This window comes from Salmo trutta, chromosome 35 (genome assembly GCF_901001165.1).
Source record: "Salmo trutta chromosome 35, fSalTru1.1, whole genome shotgun sequence".
Classification (NCBI taxonomy): domain Eukaryota; kingdom Metazoa; phylum Chordata; class Actinopteri; order Salmoniformes; family Salmonidae; genus Salmo; species Salmo trutta.
The window spans coordinates 17,225,876-17,238,786 of NC_042991.1; the positions used below are offsets into that span (position 1 = coordinate 17,225,876).

The window sequence follows — 12,911 nt, forward strand, 5'->3', positions numbered from 1 at the left end:
TTCTAGTCTAGATCACAGAGGATAAAGCATATCGGTCAATAGAGGCTCTGTTGCACTGGTCAATATAATATATGCGCATCATTTAAACAATCACATTCTCATTTTAATGGCAAGCCCATACTGTATGCCAGGACATGGATTTTCCAATGGCATTATTTCTGTACCATGTGACCTCAAAGTGAGGGGTCATCAACTAAACAAACTTGATTTAAAGGACCTTTTGGCTTGAACTGCAAATAGATCTCTAGCTGTGTCTGAATGTGGATATTTGTGCCAATAAACCCATATAACCCTGATCTCCCTTCATGTTAGGAGATAATCAACATAGTTTCTGTATCTCCAGCTCATTATATCCAGTACACACTGATTGCTGAGTGAATTTATTTAGCTTTCTGTCCAGCCTCCCCTCGTTGGCCTGGCCTAGCTGGAACTAACCAGAGGAATAGAGGAGAGAGGGAGGACAAGGAGGAAGGGAAGAAAAGTAGGGAGGAAGGCACAACTCAACAACTTTGTCAATAAGAAAAACAGTATTTAATGTAAGAGACCGGTTGATGGCTCGGTCCAGAGAGACGGCCAAGACAGGTTCCTAATGAGTAAAACCCAAAGTCTATCAAGGTTCCAGTCTGAAAGACAACCATACTTGGCAAAAGTTAGCGTTCCTTCTGTGAGTCTACCACTTGAATAAGTATATAACCAGAAGGAAGATCTGTAGCTGGGCTGAATGAGGGGCTTGGTGTGGCGGCAGCAGAGGTTGTTGTGGCAGCAGAGGGTTTGCGGTCCTTGGCACAAAGCTGGGATGGTAAGTGTTCCAACATCATGCGGAGAGAAACGTCACAGGAGTGGCACGTGACCCGGTGACACAGTCACAATGACCCACCAGAGAGAAGAGCTAGGAGTAGTAGGGAGAATGAAGGCTAAAGGATACTGCAGTGATAACAGCCCTCCCTTGGGATAGGAAAAGAATGACAGTGGAAGACTCTCACTCCCTCACCCTCAAAATGAAGGCTGATCGAGCCCTCAAAAGTTTGTTTTATCAAATTGACCTACAAGACATTTCCTCAATAATGGGTTTAGTAGACGGATCCACTGTCCATATGCATACTTACCGGAGGACAGGACACAAGACAAAACATCTGAGAAAGCACATGTCCAAGCCAACATTTTATTTTAAAAAACAGAGCAACAACTATTATGTTACCACAATTCATTCACTTACAAACATTTAACGTTGAGAAATCATGCCCACCAGGGTGGTCAGACACAGATACACTACTGAAGACTTCGCTCACAGACCTAGGGAGTGTTCAGTAATGTCCAAAACAGAGAAAATGTTTGCAAACTGTAAAGGTACCACTTGAGCTTTTCCAAAAGGGAAGCTCAATTCAGTTATTTTTCAAAACCTTGGCTCACACTGACATTATGAACAGGACACAGATCTCATTCTGCTTGGTAAATGAGAGTTCAACTCCACCCTATCACAGCTGCCCCTTTGTAGTGTGCTCCTAGTACGAGCTAATCAACTTCCATGACATCCAACAACATGAAAAAATAATCACGATACAGAGATCATATGAAGGCACAGCCAAAGCAGTGTAGTTGACCAAACGCCACTGCTTATGGTTTTTTGGAATGCATACTAGGAAGAATTCATACAAAATGGGAGAACAAATATTGATAATAAATATTGAGTCAGAATATTTATTATCTTTTGAAATTACCAAGTGCCATGCTTCTCTCTCACGGCCAAGTGCATTTTAAATGTACTCTAAACTAAAACACATCTCATAGTAAATTGGTATTAAATGGTATGGATAAAAGCTATTCAGGATTGATCATTTTTAGGAGGCAATGGTTTACAGATCTTCTACTTTACGGTTCAGGCTGTAAATTGTCTTAGTCCAATCTATGATTCAGCTGTTGCAAGCAAACTCAATAGAACCGTTTTGCACTTCATATTCACGTGTCACTCTACAACTCATCTTTCCTAGATAGTTGGCCCTGCCAACTTCAGAATAAGATTACAGAATAGGTCTCGATTGTGCTCGGAGTAGATGTCAGCATTACTAAAACACAGTTCTAAACTCACATTGGGTAAATTGACATTAGAATAACAATAACTCAGCACTGCGGACTGTAAATTCATCCAAAACATGTCCTGGAAAGGGGTGGTCTTCACTTAAAGTTTAGCGTTACAGATAAACAATTCAAGTAATTTCAGGTATGACGAAAAAGGAATCGATTCAGTCATATCTTATCACATAGACTATCAAATCAACTTTATCAGTCACAGGATGTCAATTAAAAAAGCACTAAAAAACCTCTAAGAACGATAGAAATGTTTGTGAATGTTACAACAAGGGATAGCCCTAACAACTTCCTTACGTACTAACATACAGAAAACGCTAGTTTGAAGTTGCTTTGTTGTGCAAACACAGAAATAGTATAACAATAACTACTTGACCACTTCTGCCCTCCATTCACAAAACATTTTAAAATGGTACTTGCACATAGAAAGGGGATACCTCGTCAGTTGTACAAACTGAATGTATTCAACTGAAATGTATTCAACTGAAATGTGTCTTCCGCATTTAACCCAACACCTCTAAATCAGAGGTGCGGGCGGCTGCCTTAAATCGACATCCACATCATCGGCGACCCAGGAAACAGTGGGTTAACTGCCTTGCTCAGGGGCAGAGCGACAGATTTTTACCTTGTCAGCTCGGAGATTCGATCCAGCAACCTTTCGGGTTACTGGTCCAACGCTCTAACCCGCCAGGCTACCTGCCGCCACTCAAAAGTTCCATAACATAGTTCCATTTGCTACAAATGGTAATGAAGTCAATGGAAATATAGATATATTCTCTCTTTTTGGTAATAAAACTATCAAAACAAAGCGATGACATTTTCTATATGCTTTGAATGAGAAGAGGTATTTTTCAGTGGGGATGAATGAACAACATTCCTTGCTCGTATCGGACTGTAGCCATAGGATCCAATGCAACATTTGCCTGTATGTCATTGATAACAATGGTGTCAGAATCCTAATAGCATGGCATTCAGTCAGTAGTGTCACAACATTGGCCCCACAATAAATAAATCTATCTATCTGCCCATCCATAGCCAGAGTTTCTTTATTCCCCATAAAGGTAGACGGGGTAAAAAGGCAGGTAGAAAATGGCTCTACAGAATTTTTAAGTAAAAACTCTTTGGAAACAAGTAAAGCAGATTGGTATGGGCTGATTGAGTCACTATGTAATCAATCACAAGTTATCCCAACCCACAGTAAGACAGATGGACAGGCATGTCACTCGAGTCTCCAACTACAGAAACAACCACAGAGAGACAAACACACACACACACGTAGACTCCCTGTTTGAGGGACAAACAGGCCATATGGAATCACAAGCTCACCACAAACCAGATCATCTCAACAGAGTACTACCACATTACCCTGACTTGAATTCTGTAGTGTGGTTAGGTATTCTAGTGGATGGGTGGAGTACAAAATGAAGATTTTGAACAGAGAATGACATGAGAATTCTTCAGATTGCAAAAAGGACCTTGAAACATGAATATGAAACATTTGACAAATGACAATTAAAATTCAACATCTGCCCTGTACGTTTCATATTCACCGAATGACCAAAATAAATAAATAAATGTCTTTATAATAACAATGTTAAATCAACCGCCGATACTGTTACGGAGAAACATTTACATCATTAGATAAAGTGGCCACTTACAAAAAACACGCTACAAAACATTGGACTTCTTTCGTTTTAAAATGATTGGAATTTTTCCCCTGGTACATTGAACATCAATGAACAGTGAAGTGCCAAAAGGAAACCAAGTCCTTCAAAGATACAACCAAAGAACATCACATATATTAGTCTACCCTAAGATTTCTGAGTACTGAACTCTGTTGAGCCATCAAAATGGCTGCAGTTTCCCAGTTTGAACTAGAGATGCTCTTTTCACTGTAAATATCCTGTTAGAGCAGTGGGGTGGACGAGACACAGGTAAAGCTAACAAACATCGAAGACACATATGGAGAATCATTATACATGTACTATGCAGTATAAGTATACTGTATCACAATCCTAATTACACACTGATCAGTAATCAAAATTAAACTACATTCACACACTGCCTACTAATGAGGCACCTTCAGTATCTATGGGATCTGCAGTGTGAATGGACTGCGAGGATAAGGTATTCTACATGCATTAATGTCACTAGCTAACCAGCAGGTTATCTGGGTCTCGATGAAGTAGTAATGCAGACTCAATGACCTGAAAATGTGATCCCAGTTAATGGCAAATGAGGTGATGTGTTGAGCTCCATCTACAGTATATAACTGTATGGCAGGTTAAGACTGTTTAAGGTTATCTACCTCTTTATTAATTTACTATAGCAAGCCAAATAAGGCCATGTAAAGCAAAAAGACAAAAGGAGCTTTGTGAACCGTCTACAGGGACATAAAGGATTTGGGCTTTTTTTTTTTTTTTTTTTAAAGGCCAAGTTCTCTGGGACCCTCTTTCCGTTAGCTAAAGGTTTGAATATTTTTCGCATGTGCGGGATTCTGGACTTCACGCAGTCTATGCTCTACTCGTTCAGCTGCCCAGAGAACAGGCTACACTGGTGAACGGTGCTGGTTTAATAAAGTTGGATCAAAGTGGAATCAATGTCTGTAAGATCACAATCTACCTTAGGCACACATTGTGGTCAACCTCCTTTCACATTTCTCACCGTCAATCATTAATGGTAATTGTTGAAGTTTTACTGGTATTACGTAAATGCAGCATCTGCATGCTAACCATTTGATCTCAGTTTAATTGGGTTATGCATTTAGATCTCCTTGCGTTATGTAGGCTACAGTGTTGTTTTGAACGATGTAGTGAGCTAATTATTTAGTAGATGGTGCTAACAAGCTGTAGCATGCTTGTGTTTGGTTTCAATCAAGCGCATGTTGTTGAGCTTCGGCCACTTGAGAGAAAAAATGCAACCCGTCGCACAATCGTCCTAAAATGAGGTGATGTTTTTTGTCTTACAGCAGCATAACGTTACACTATGCCATTATATTCGGTTCTGTTATGTAGAATACTATCATTATGTGGTCTTGCAGACATTGATTCAGCTTTGATCTAACTTCATTAAACAAGCACCATTTCACCAGAGTAGCCTGTTCTCTGGGCACCGTGGGCAGCCGAAGGAGTCATACAGACTGCGTCAAGTAGAGAATCACGCACATGCGCAGCTTCAAACCTTTAGCTGTTGGGAAGAGCGTTCAAGAGAACTCGGACCGCAGCCACTCTGTTTTTAAAATTCTTATAGTTCATCTGACGTACCGGCTTCATCTTTTCTATAAAAATAAATATGCAATGACAGTTAAATCTAAAGTGTCTCTTCTCCGCCTGCTTACTTGACATTTTAGTCATTTAGCGGACACTCTTATCCAAAGAGACTTACAAGAGCAATTAGGGTTAAGTGCCTTGCTCAAGGACACACAGAATGATTTTTCACCTAGTCGGCTCGGGGATAAAAACCAGGGACCTTTCGGTTACTGACCTAATGCTCTTAATCACTAGGCTACCCGACTCTCTACCCGACTCTCTGAGAAACAAAAGACTTGCGTCCATTTTCACAGTCATTTGAACAACTTGGTGCGTGTGTATGTCCACAATCTTTCAATCATAAATTTAACAAAATGACAATCACAGCCCTTTGGTTCAGTCCAGGCTCTTAGATCTACTAACTGGACAACAATGAGACTTCTCCTCAGCACGGAGCATGATTGCCACTTGTGTTGCGCTAGTATTTCTCCATCCAGGGATCCACCTCAATTCAGACATTTTGGCTCTTCTCAAAACTCCAGGCTCATAAGTAGTGATTTCCAGTTACTTCAGTTTAGGGAAACTGTGACCAGTGCCATCGTTAATGACGTACCAATGAATTCAAGATACAACTGGACCCCCCCCATCCACAAATCGTGTGTAAGTGCACTATTCTTCATTATAGCAGAGGACTCTGGCACTCTTAAAAACCACCATATATTTGTGGTGTATCAGTTTTTCCAGGGAGTAAGGGTTAGGGGTGAATCTCCCTTTTTCTCCACATTGACCCTGTGGTTCTTGATGGAAGTCATGTCCAGGCACACTGGATCTCCGCTGCCTCTCCTGCCCCAGGCGGGTCCTCTCCCCAAGGGTTGAGAGAGCTGAGGGGAGAGGGGGGGAGGGGTGGAAGTGGTGGGGCGTGGGGGGGGGGGGGGGGTCTGTTACAAGGCCGTCTCCTGCACTGTGTGAGCCAGACGGCAGGAAGGCTGAGGGGTGGCCCTCTCCTCCTCCTCCGTTTTCTCCTCCTCTTTGTGTTGGGCAACGCCGTTGCTCTCCTGAGCCATCTGGTACGGCTGCGTGTTGATAGCTTTGGGCTGCACAACATTCCCACACACATACAGAAAACATGGTAATTAAGTCATCAAATTGTTACAATTATATTAGAAACAGAGTGTGGCTAACAAAAACTTTAAGAAGAATTCACTGGATAGATCTGAGGGCTACCTTGTGTGACAGTGGAGTGACACAGCAGAGCTTCTCCCTGTAGCGTTCAGGCAGGAAGAAGAGCAGGTTCCCCAGGACAGGGTACACAGTCCCTGGGGTCAGGTCTTTCTCCTTCATAGGACCGGTCAACAGGCTGACTATCAGTCCCACTATCACCACAGTGGTAGAGTTATGAGCACTGTACCACAAATAGGACAGATTGTACAGGGCCTGCACACCTGTAGGCCTGGAGAGAGGAAAACACAGATACTTGGTCAGATTCATATCATCATTCTTATGCAGTCATCCTTAAAACAGTTACAATATTTGGTGGGATAGAATGGGATACAAGTCAAGCGTTTTATGTTTGATAGTGCTGTAATGGTTGAAATACCATCATTTTAACGAGGAGAAAAAAAAAGTACTTTGGTTTAGCGGTGATTGAAGTAATCAGGGTTGTCATGACAGCAGTAGTCATGTTGCCGTGGAGAGGCATAGTGGTGGCGTTGATGATGGGGAGCAGAGGGGTGGGCACGGCCATACGAGACACAAAATTACCAATGCCAATCCAGAACGCCATAGCCAGGCCTGCCACCAACCCTACGATCGCACCCTGTGGACAGAGAGAGACGGGAACAGCTCGATCAAATCAGACAGATTGGGTCTCCAATTCACCACAGATATGATGAAAAAGTTAACAATATATTTTATATTATTGTGTAAAAAAACTAGATCCTCTAATATCTCTCAATGCTGGCCAACATGACCCCCGTGTTAACAAGGCAGCATTTTGACTTACAGTGGAGTTAGCCCAGGGGAAGAACATTCCCAGACAGAAGAGGCCGAGGAGAGGACCACCCACCATTCCAAAGATACTGAATGCTGCCTGGAGGAGAGTGAGGGAGTGAATGAAAAAGAGGTTTATAATTCTTTAATAACTCCTATGAAGCCACTGAATGACAGTAGTAGGTGTAAAGGGGGGGGGTTGGTAGAGCATGGTGTTTGCAACGCCAGCATGGTGTGTGTGCAACGCCAGGGTTGTGGGTTCGATTCCCACGGGGGGCCAGTACAAAAAAAATATGAATTTTATGAAATGTATGCATTCACTACTGTAAGTTGCTCTGGATAAGAGCGTCTGCTAAATGACTAAAAATGTTTAAAAAAAAAATGTAAATATGAGTGCAACGTTGCTAAATGTAATTCAGTGGGGTATAGGAGTACCCATCAACTAAAGCAAAAGTCAGCAGGGGAAATGTGTGAGTCCCTCACCTGCAGCACTGAGCCCATGAGAGAGGCGATGTAGGCCATGGCCAGACATACCAGACCGTAGGCCAACGCTGGGAAAACAGAGGGGAAGAGAAAGGTCAAGACCATAGCAGTACAGTCCTGATTCAGTGTGCTCCACAAGTTAAATTATTATTATTGTTTTTTTAACTCCACAGTATTTGGACAATGAAGTCAAAATTGGTTTGTGGGCTCTATACTCCAGCAACGTTACTTAACGAAAAGCTCTATAAAATCATCATTACTGTCAATCAACCATGAAGACTGCTGCCACTGTTTAGAAACACTGCCACTGTGTGGCCACTCAGGGAACAGCAGCTCACCCAGGCCCTTTGAGAGCAGCGTGGCTTTGGCCTCAGTCATGGCCGGGCAATAAGGCTTGATCAGGTCCTCCATGGTTACCGTCGCTAGGGAGTTAAACGCTGATGAGATGGTACTGCAACGCAAGAGGGAGAGAAGCTGAGTGAGTAATGTCCTGGGGTTAAATTGCGTGGTGTAGTGCATTCATTACAGTATCATAATACAACCTCAAGTGGTGTACCACAACACTATGACATTAATGTAGCATAGAAAAAGGTCTGACTAGTACTACAGACCGAACATGAGAGCCAGAGGCAGTTAAGTACCTGAGAGCTCCGCTGAACAGGCAGGCTACAAACAGCCCTGGGAGGCCTGGCAGGTCCCTGAACACATCCATCACAAAGTACAGCACCATCTGCAGACAGGAAGAAACTGCCACTTAGACTGGATCAACAGCTCCAAAATGAAGCATCACAAATTACAGTTATGGGAGAGCTTAACCAAACAATGGCCTCAAATCAAACATCAAGCCTTCGATTGGCAATGATCTGAAGAGACATTAACATAGCCAGTCACATCAGGATGCCAGTGCAGTGAGGTAGGACTTGGCGGTATACCCTATTTTACGATATACCGGTATTGATGAACGGACTGGTTTGGGTTTATACTTTACCTTCTATAACGGTATTTGAAAGTTCGGTTTGTGAAATGTAATACGCCATGTGTAACGTCCATTTGTATAGTTTACGTCGCTCCTTGAGTCATCTCTCTACGCTCTCCCCATGCCGCTTTCCACAGACCTAGCCCCGCCCCGTCACTCAAGGAAATCATGTTGTTCCTCAAAGAGACTTGAATTCAGTCTGTATGGTCAAGCAACAATGTTCATGACAACAATGCTGTTTGCACTTAGCTTCTTATTATAAATCCATTAGCTTTCTTTAATTACACTATTATTTTGTGTTTCTTGCATCTGCAAATAGCTAGTTTGTCCTTTTATAACAAGCTGTTACTAAATCTTGTTAGCTGCTAATTGCTAACTAGCTAATAAACGTACTGAGTCAGAGCAAACGTAATTAGATATACAGCCTGGTTTAGACTTAAATCAGCATCTTGTTTGTGCAACAGTATCTTCGAAATCAAAGAGGAATACGCAAAGCAAGAATATGTTAGCTACATGAAGTAGCTAAGAGAAGACATTAAAATGTCGCCAAAGATTATAGGGTCCCCTAGGAAACACTTATCAACACTTTTGGTTCCTAACCTGGCACACTCACTCCTCCCTGGCAATTTCATTTGTTGTCAAACTAGACTGTATTCAAAGAGCCCCCTATTATATTCTAACTATAGAATTAGAATAATCATTATATTTCCACGATTCCAATAGTTACCCAAGTGTTTTGCTCTAAATCGATAGTGAAATCGCAATTGCAACATTTGGTTAAAAATAAAGACTAGATTGTTTGCCCATATCGTGTAGCCCTACGTGTCAGTGTGGAAATAATCTCAAATGAGTGCAGCAAATGCCTAAATATATGAGGGCCCACTAAGTGTGTTGTGGAGGCAGCTAGTCCCTCCCAAGCTTGTTGTGGAGGCAGCTAGTCCCTCCCAAGCTTGTTGTGGAGGCAGCTAGTCCCTCCCAAGCTTGTTGTGGAGGCAGCTAGTCCGTCCCAAGCTTGTTGTGGAGGCAGCTAGTCCGTCCCAAGCTTGTTGTGGAGGCAGCTAGTCCGTCCCAAGCTTGTTGTGGAGGCAGCTAGTCCGTCCCAAGCTTGTTGTGGAGGCAGCTAGTCCGTCCCAAGCTTGTTGTGGAGGCAGCTAGTCCGTCCCAAGCTTGTTGTGGAGGCAGCTAGTCCGTCCCAAGGTTGTTGTGGAGGCAGCTAGTCCGTCCCAAGGTTGTTGTGGAGGCAGCTAGTCCGTCCCAAGGTTGTTGTGGAGGCAGCTAGTCCGTCCCAAGGTTGTTGTGGAGGCAGCTAGTCCGTCCCAAGGTTGTTGTGGAGGCAGCTAGTCCGTCCCAAGGTTGTTGTGGAGGCAGCTAGTCCGTCCCAAGGTTGTTGTGGAGGCAGCTAGTCCGTCCCAAGGTTGTTGTGGAGGCAGCTAGTCCGTCCCAAGGTTGTTGTGGAGACAGCTAGTCCGTCCCAAGGTTGTTGTGGAGACAGCTAGTCCTAAGGTTGTTGTGGAGACAGCTAGTCCTAAGGTTGTTGTGGAGGCAGCTAGTCCTAAGGTTGTTGTGGAGGTAGCTAGTCCTAAGGTTGTTGTGGAGGTAGCTAGTCCTAAGGTTGTTGTGGAGGTAGCTAGTCCTAAGGTTGTTGTGGAGGTAGCTAGTCCTAAGGTTGTTGTGGAGGTAGCTAGTCCTAAGGTTGTTGTGGAGGTAGCTAGTCCTAAGGTTGTTGTGGAGGTAGCTAGTCCTAAGGTTGTTGTGGAGGTAGCTAGTCCTAAGGTTGTTGTGGAGGTAGCTAGTCCTAAGGTTGTTGTGGAGGTAGCTAGTCCTAAGGTTGTTGTGGAGACAGCTAGTCCTAAGGTTGTTGTGGAGACAGCTAGTCCTAAGGTTGTTGTGGAGACAGCTAGTCCTAAGGTTGTTGTGGAGACAGCTAGTCCTAAGGTTGTTGTGGAGACAGCTAGTCCTAAGGTTGTTGTGGAGACAGCTAGTCCTAAGGTTGTTGTGGAGGTAGCTAGTCCTAAGGTTGTTGTGAAGGTAGTAAATCATAAAGTTGTTGTGGGGGAAGTAGTCCTACTTGCCTGATCGTTGGTTTTGACGTAGCCCTTATCAAGCGGGCTTTCCTCACCATAGCGAGCAAACATCACCAGGCCCATCAGACAACCTAGACACAACACCACCTGCTGGCAGGGAAACACCACGTAGCACGACCTGGAGACACACACACACCACAACATATATTAACATTACCATGATGTGCATAAGCAATTGTTCATTTTGAACATGATCTTTAATCTGAATCCAGTTCAACCAGGTGTTAGTGTTAATGCTTACATGACGGCCTCCCTCTCAGTGCGGGAGCTGAGGTACCTCTGAACCTGGGCCTGGTTGACCCCGTACAGCGCCAGCATGAGGAACACCCCGCCCACCCCCAGAGTCCAGAACGTGTGCCTCTCCGTCGGGTCAGGGTTCAGGCTGCACAGAGCGCAGGTCAAAGGAGAGGAGGGTTACAACACTACACCTACACACAGAGCCATTGACCAGTTCCAATATTGTCCGTAACTGGTCCAGGGGCAGTTAAATCTCTTTAGGTGAACTGGAGAAGACTCACTCCAGGCTAGCGATGCGGCTGCCGTTCATGGCCTTCCGCCAAACTTCTCCCATGCCCCCTGCCTGGTGGGCCCCCACTATAATGACCGCCAGCTGGCCAGCAAACATCACAATGGTCTGGAACACATCTGTCCAGATGACTGCCTTCAGTCCTCCCTGACCGACACAAGAGATACATACTGTAAATCCAGACATATATATCATAATTGCCTTCAGAGTTGTAGGGAGATGGATGACTGAATTGAAAACTCACTGATGATGAGACACTCACCAGTGTTGTGTACAGGGTGCACACCAGTCCCATGGCCAGCACTGCCCCCCAGAGGTCAAATCCAGTCACTGCAGGTGGACAGTATCAACAGCACACATCACCAACAGACGTCACAATGACAGCACACCAGAAAAGGTACTAAAGCCCTCACTGAATGTAATCAGTACAACTATTATTCTACCACTTGATAAAGTATGACGTAGTAAATACATGTGACAGATCCCTTTACCTGCATTGAGTGCGAGTGCTGGGGCATAGAGGACCACCCCCATATAGATCACCTGCGGAGACAAAACATTTTCAACATTCAGAGGGAAGTAAACAGAGGTAACATAGGGGGTTGATTAAAATACACACATTACACGAGCATATACATAGACATAACTACACCAGTGTAAAGGACACACACACACCATCTGAAAGATAAAGGTCACGGTCCCCATAATGCGCACCGTCTTATTGAAGCGCAGCTCCAAATACTACAGAGGAAGAAAAGACAGAAAAGGTTAGAGAGAGGAGAAGAAGGAAAGGGATGTTAAAGCCCATCACAGATCATAAAGCAAGAGTCATCTGTGAATGTGTCTATTCTGAGGACAATACAAGTGAAGACTTGGTGCACATTCCTTTTGTTAGTGACACTCATCTGCTGTACAATGATGCTCAGTGGAGAGACGGACTCTGGTTTCCACTTAGCTATCGCTTCAAAACTAACAGACATGCTGAGAACGTTGTTTTTTTGCATTCAACTAGCCTTCCTTACCAGGGTTCTAGCAAGACAGACGCACACAGATACTCAGGTGCACAAACTCCTCATAATCCACAGACACTGTTCTCTCTCTAGGTAAGGTAATGGCTTAGAGCTCACCTCATAAGCGCTGGTGAGGCGGAGCCTGTAGAAGACAGGTATGAAGACGTGGGCGGGGATAAGCAGACCGAGGAAGTAGGAGACTCCCAGGAACCAGTACTGCGTTCCATAGGTGTAGATCTCCGAGGGCGCTCCCAGGATGGCCACGGCCGACTGGAAGGTGGCGAGCAGTGACAGCGACACGGGCAGGCAGCTCATAGAACGGTCGGCCAATAGGAACTCCTGTGTGGTGCGCTGGCGCCCACCGGACAGGGCGTAGAACAGGCCGATGCATGTGGACGCCACCAGCAGCAGGGCGAAGATCACATAGTCCGGCGTGGTGAAGTGCATCTGTACTACGTCCCCCATGATGTCAGTAGGTGAGAGGCTCGGAATGGAGGTGGGGTTGGGGGG

At 44.4% G+C, this 12,911-nt stretch overlaps 1 protein-coding gene across 1 annotated transcript; it reads right to left on the reverse strand.

The window, feature by feature from the left end:
• Positions 1-6,253: 6,253 nt before the first annotated feature.
• Positions 6,254-12,908, reverse strand: slc5a6a (solute carrier family 5 member 6a). Its single transcript, XM_029733561.1, has 14 exons — positions 12,519-12,908; positions 12,067-12,132; positions 11,883-11,934; positions 11,654-11,721; positions 11,384-11,538; positions 11,107-11,247; positions 10,854-10,983; positions 8,447-8,535; positions 8,144-8,256; positions 7,806-7,873; positions 7,336-7,422; positions 6,962-7,149; positions 6,558-6,783; positions 6,254-6,427 (listed from the first exon to the last, which is right to left on the reverse strand). The coding sequence occupies exons 1-14, from the start codon at positions 12,864-12,866 to the stop codon at positions 6,275-6,277; spliced, it is 1,884 nt and encodes a 627-aa protein (XP_029589421.1). The 5' UTR covers positions 12,867-12,908; the 3' UTR covers positions 6,254-6,274.
• Between the last annotated feature and the right edge of the window lie 3 nt (positions 12,909-12,911).

Coding starts and splice junctions, on each gene's coding strand:
- slc5a6a (XM_029733561.1), bottom strand. CDS start 12,866: ATGGGGGACGTAGTACAGATGCACTTCACCACGCCGGACTATGTGATC. Junction 11,248..11,383: donor AGCCGCATCGCTAGCCTGGA/GTGAGTCTTCTC, acceptor CGCTCTGTGCAG/CCTGAACCCTGACCCGACGG. Junction 6,428..6,557: donor TCACTCCACTGTCACACAAG/GTAGCCCTCAGA, acceptor AATGTTGTGCAG/CCCAAAGCTATCAACACGCA.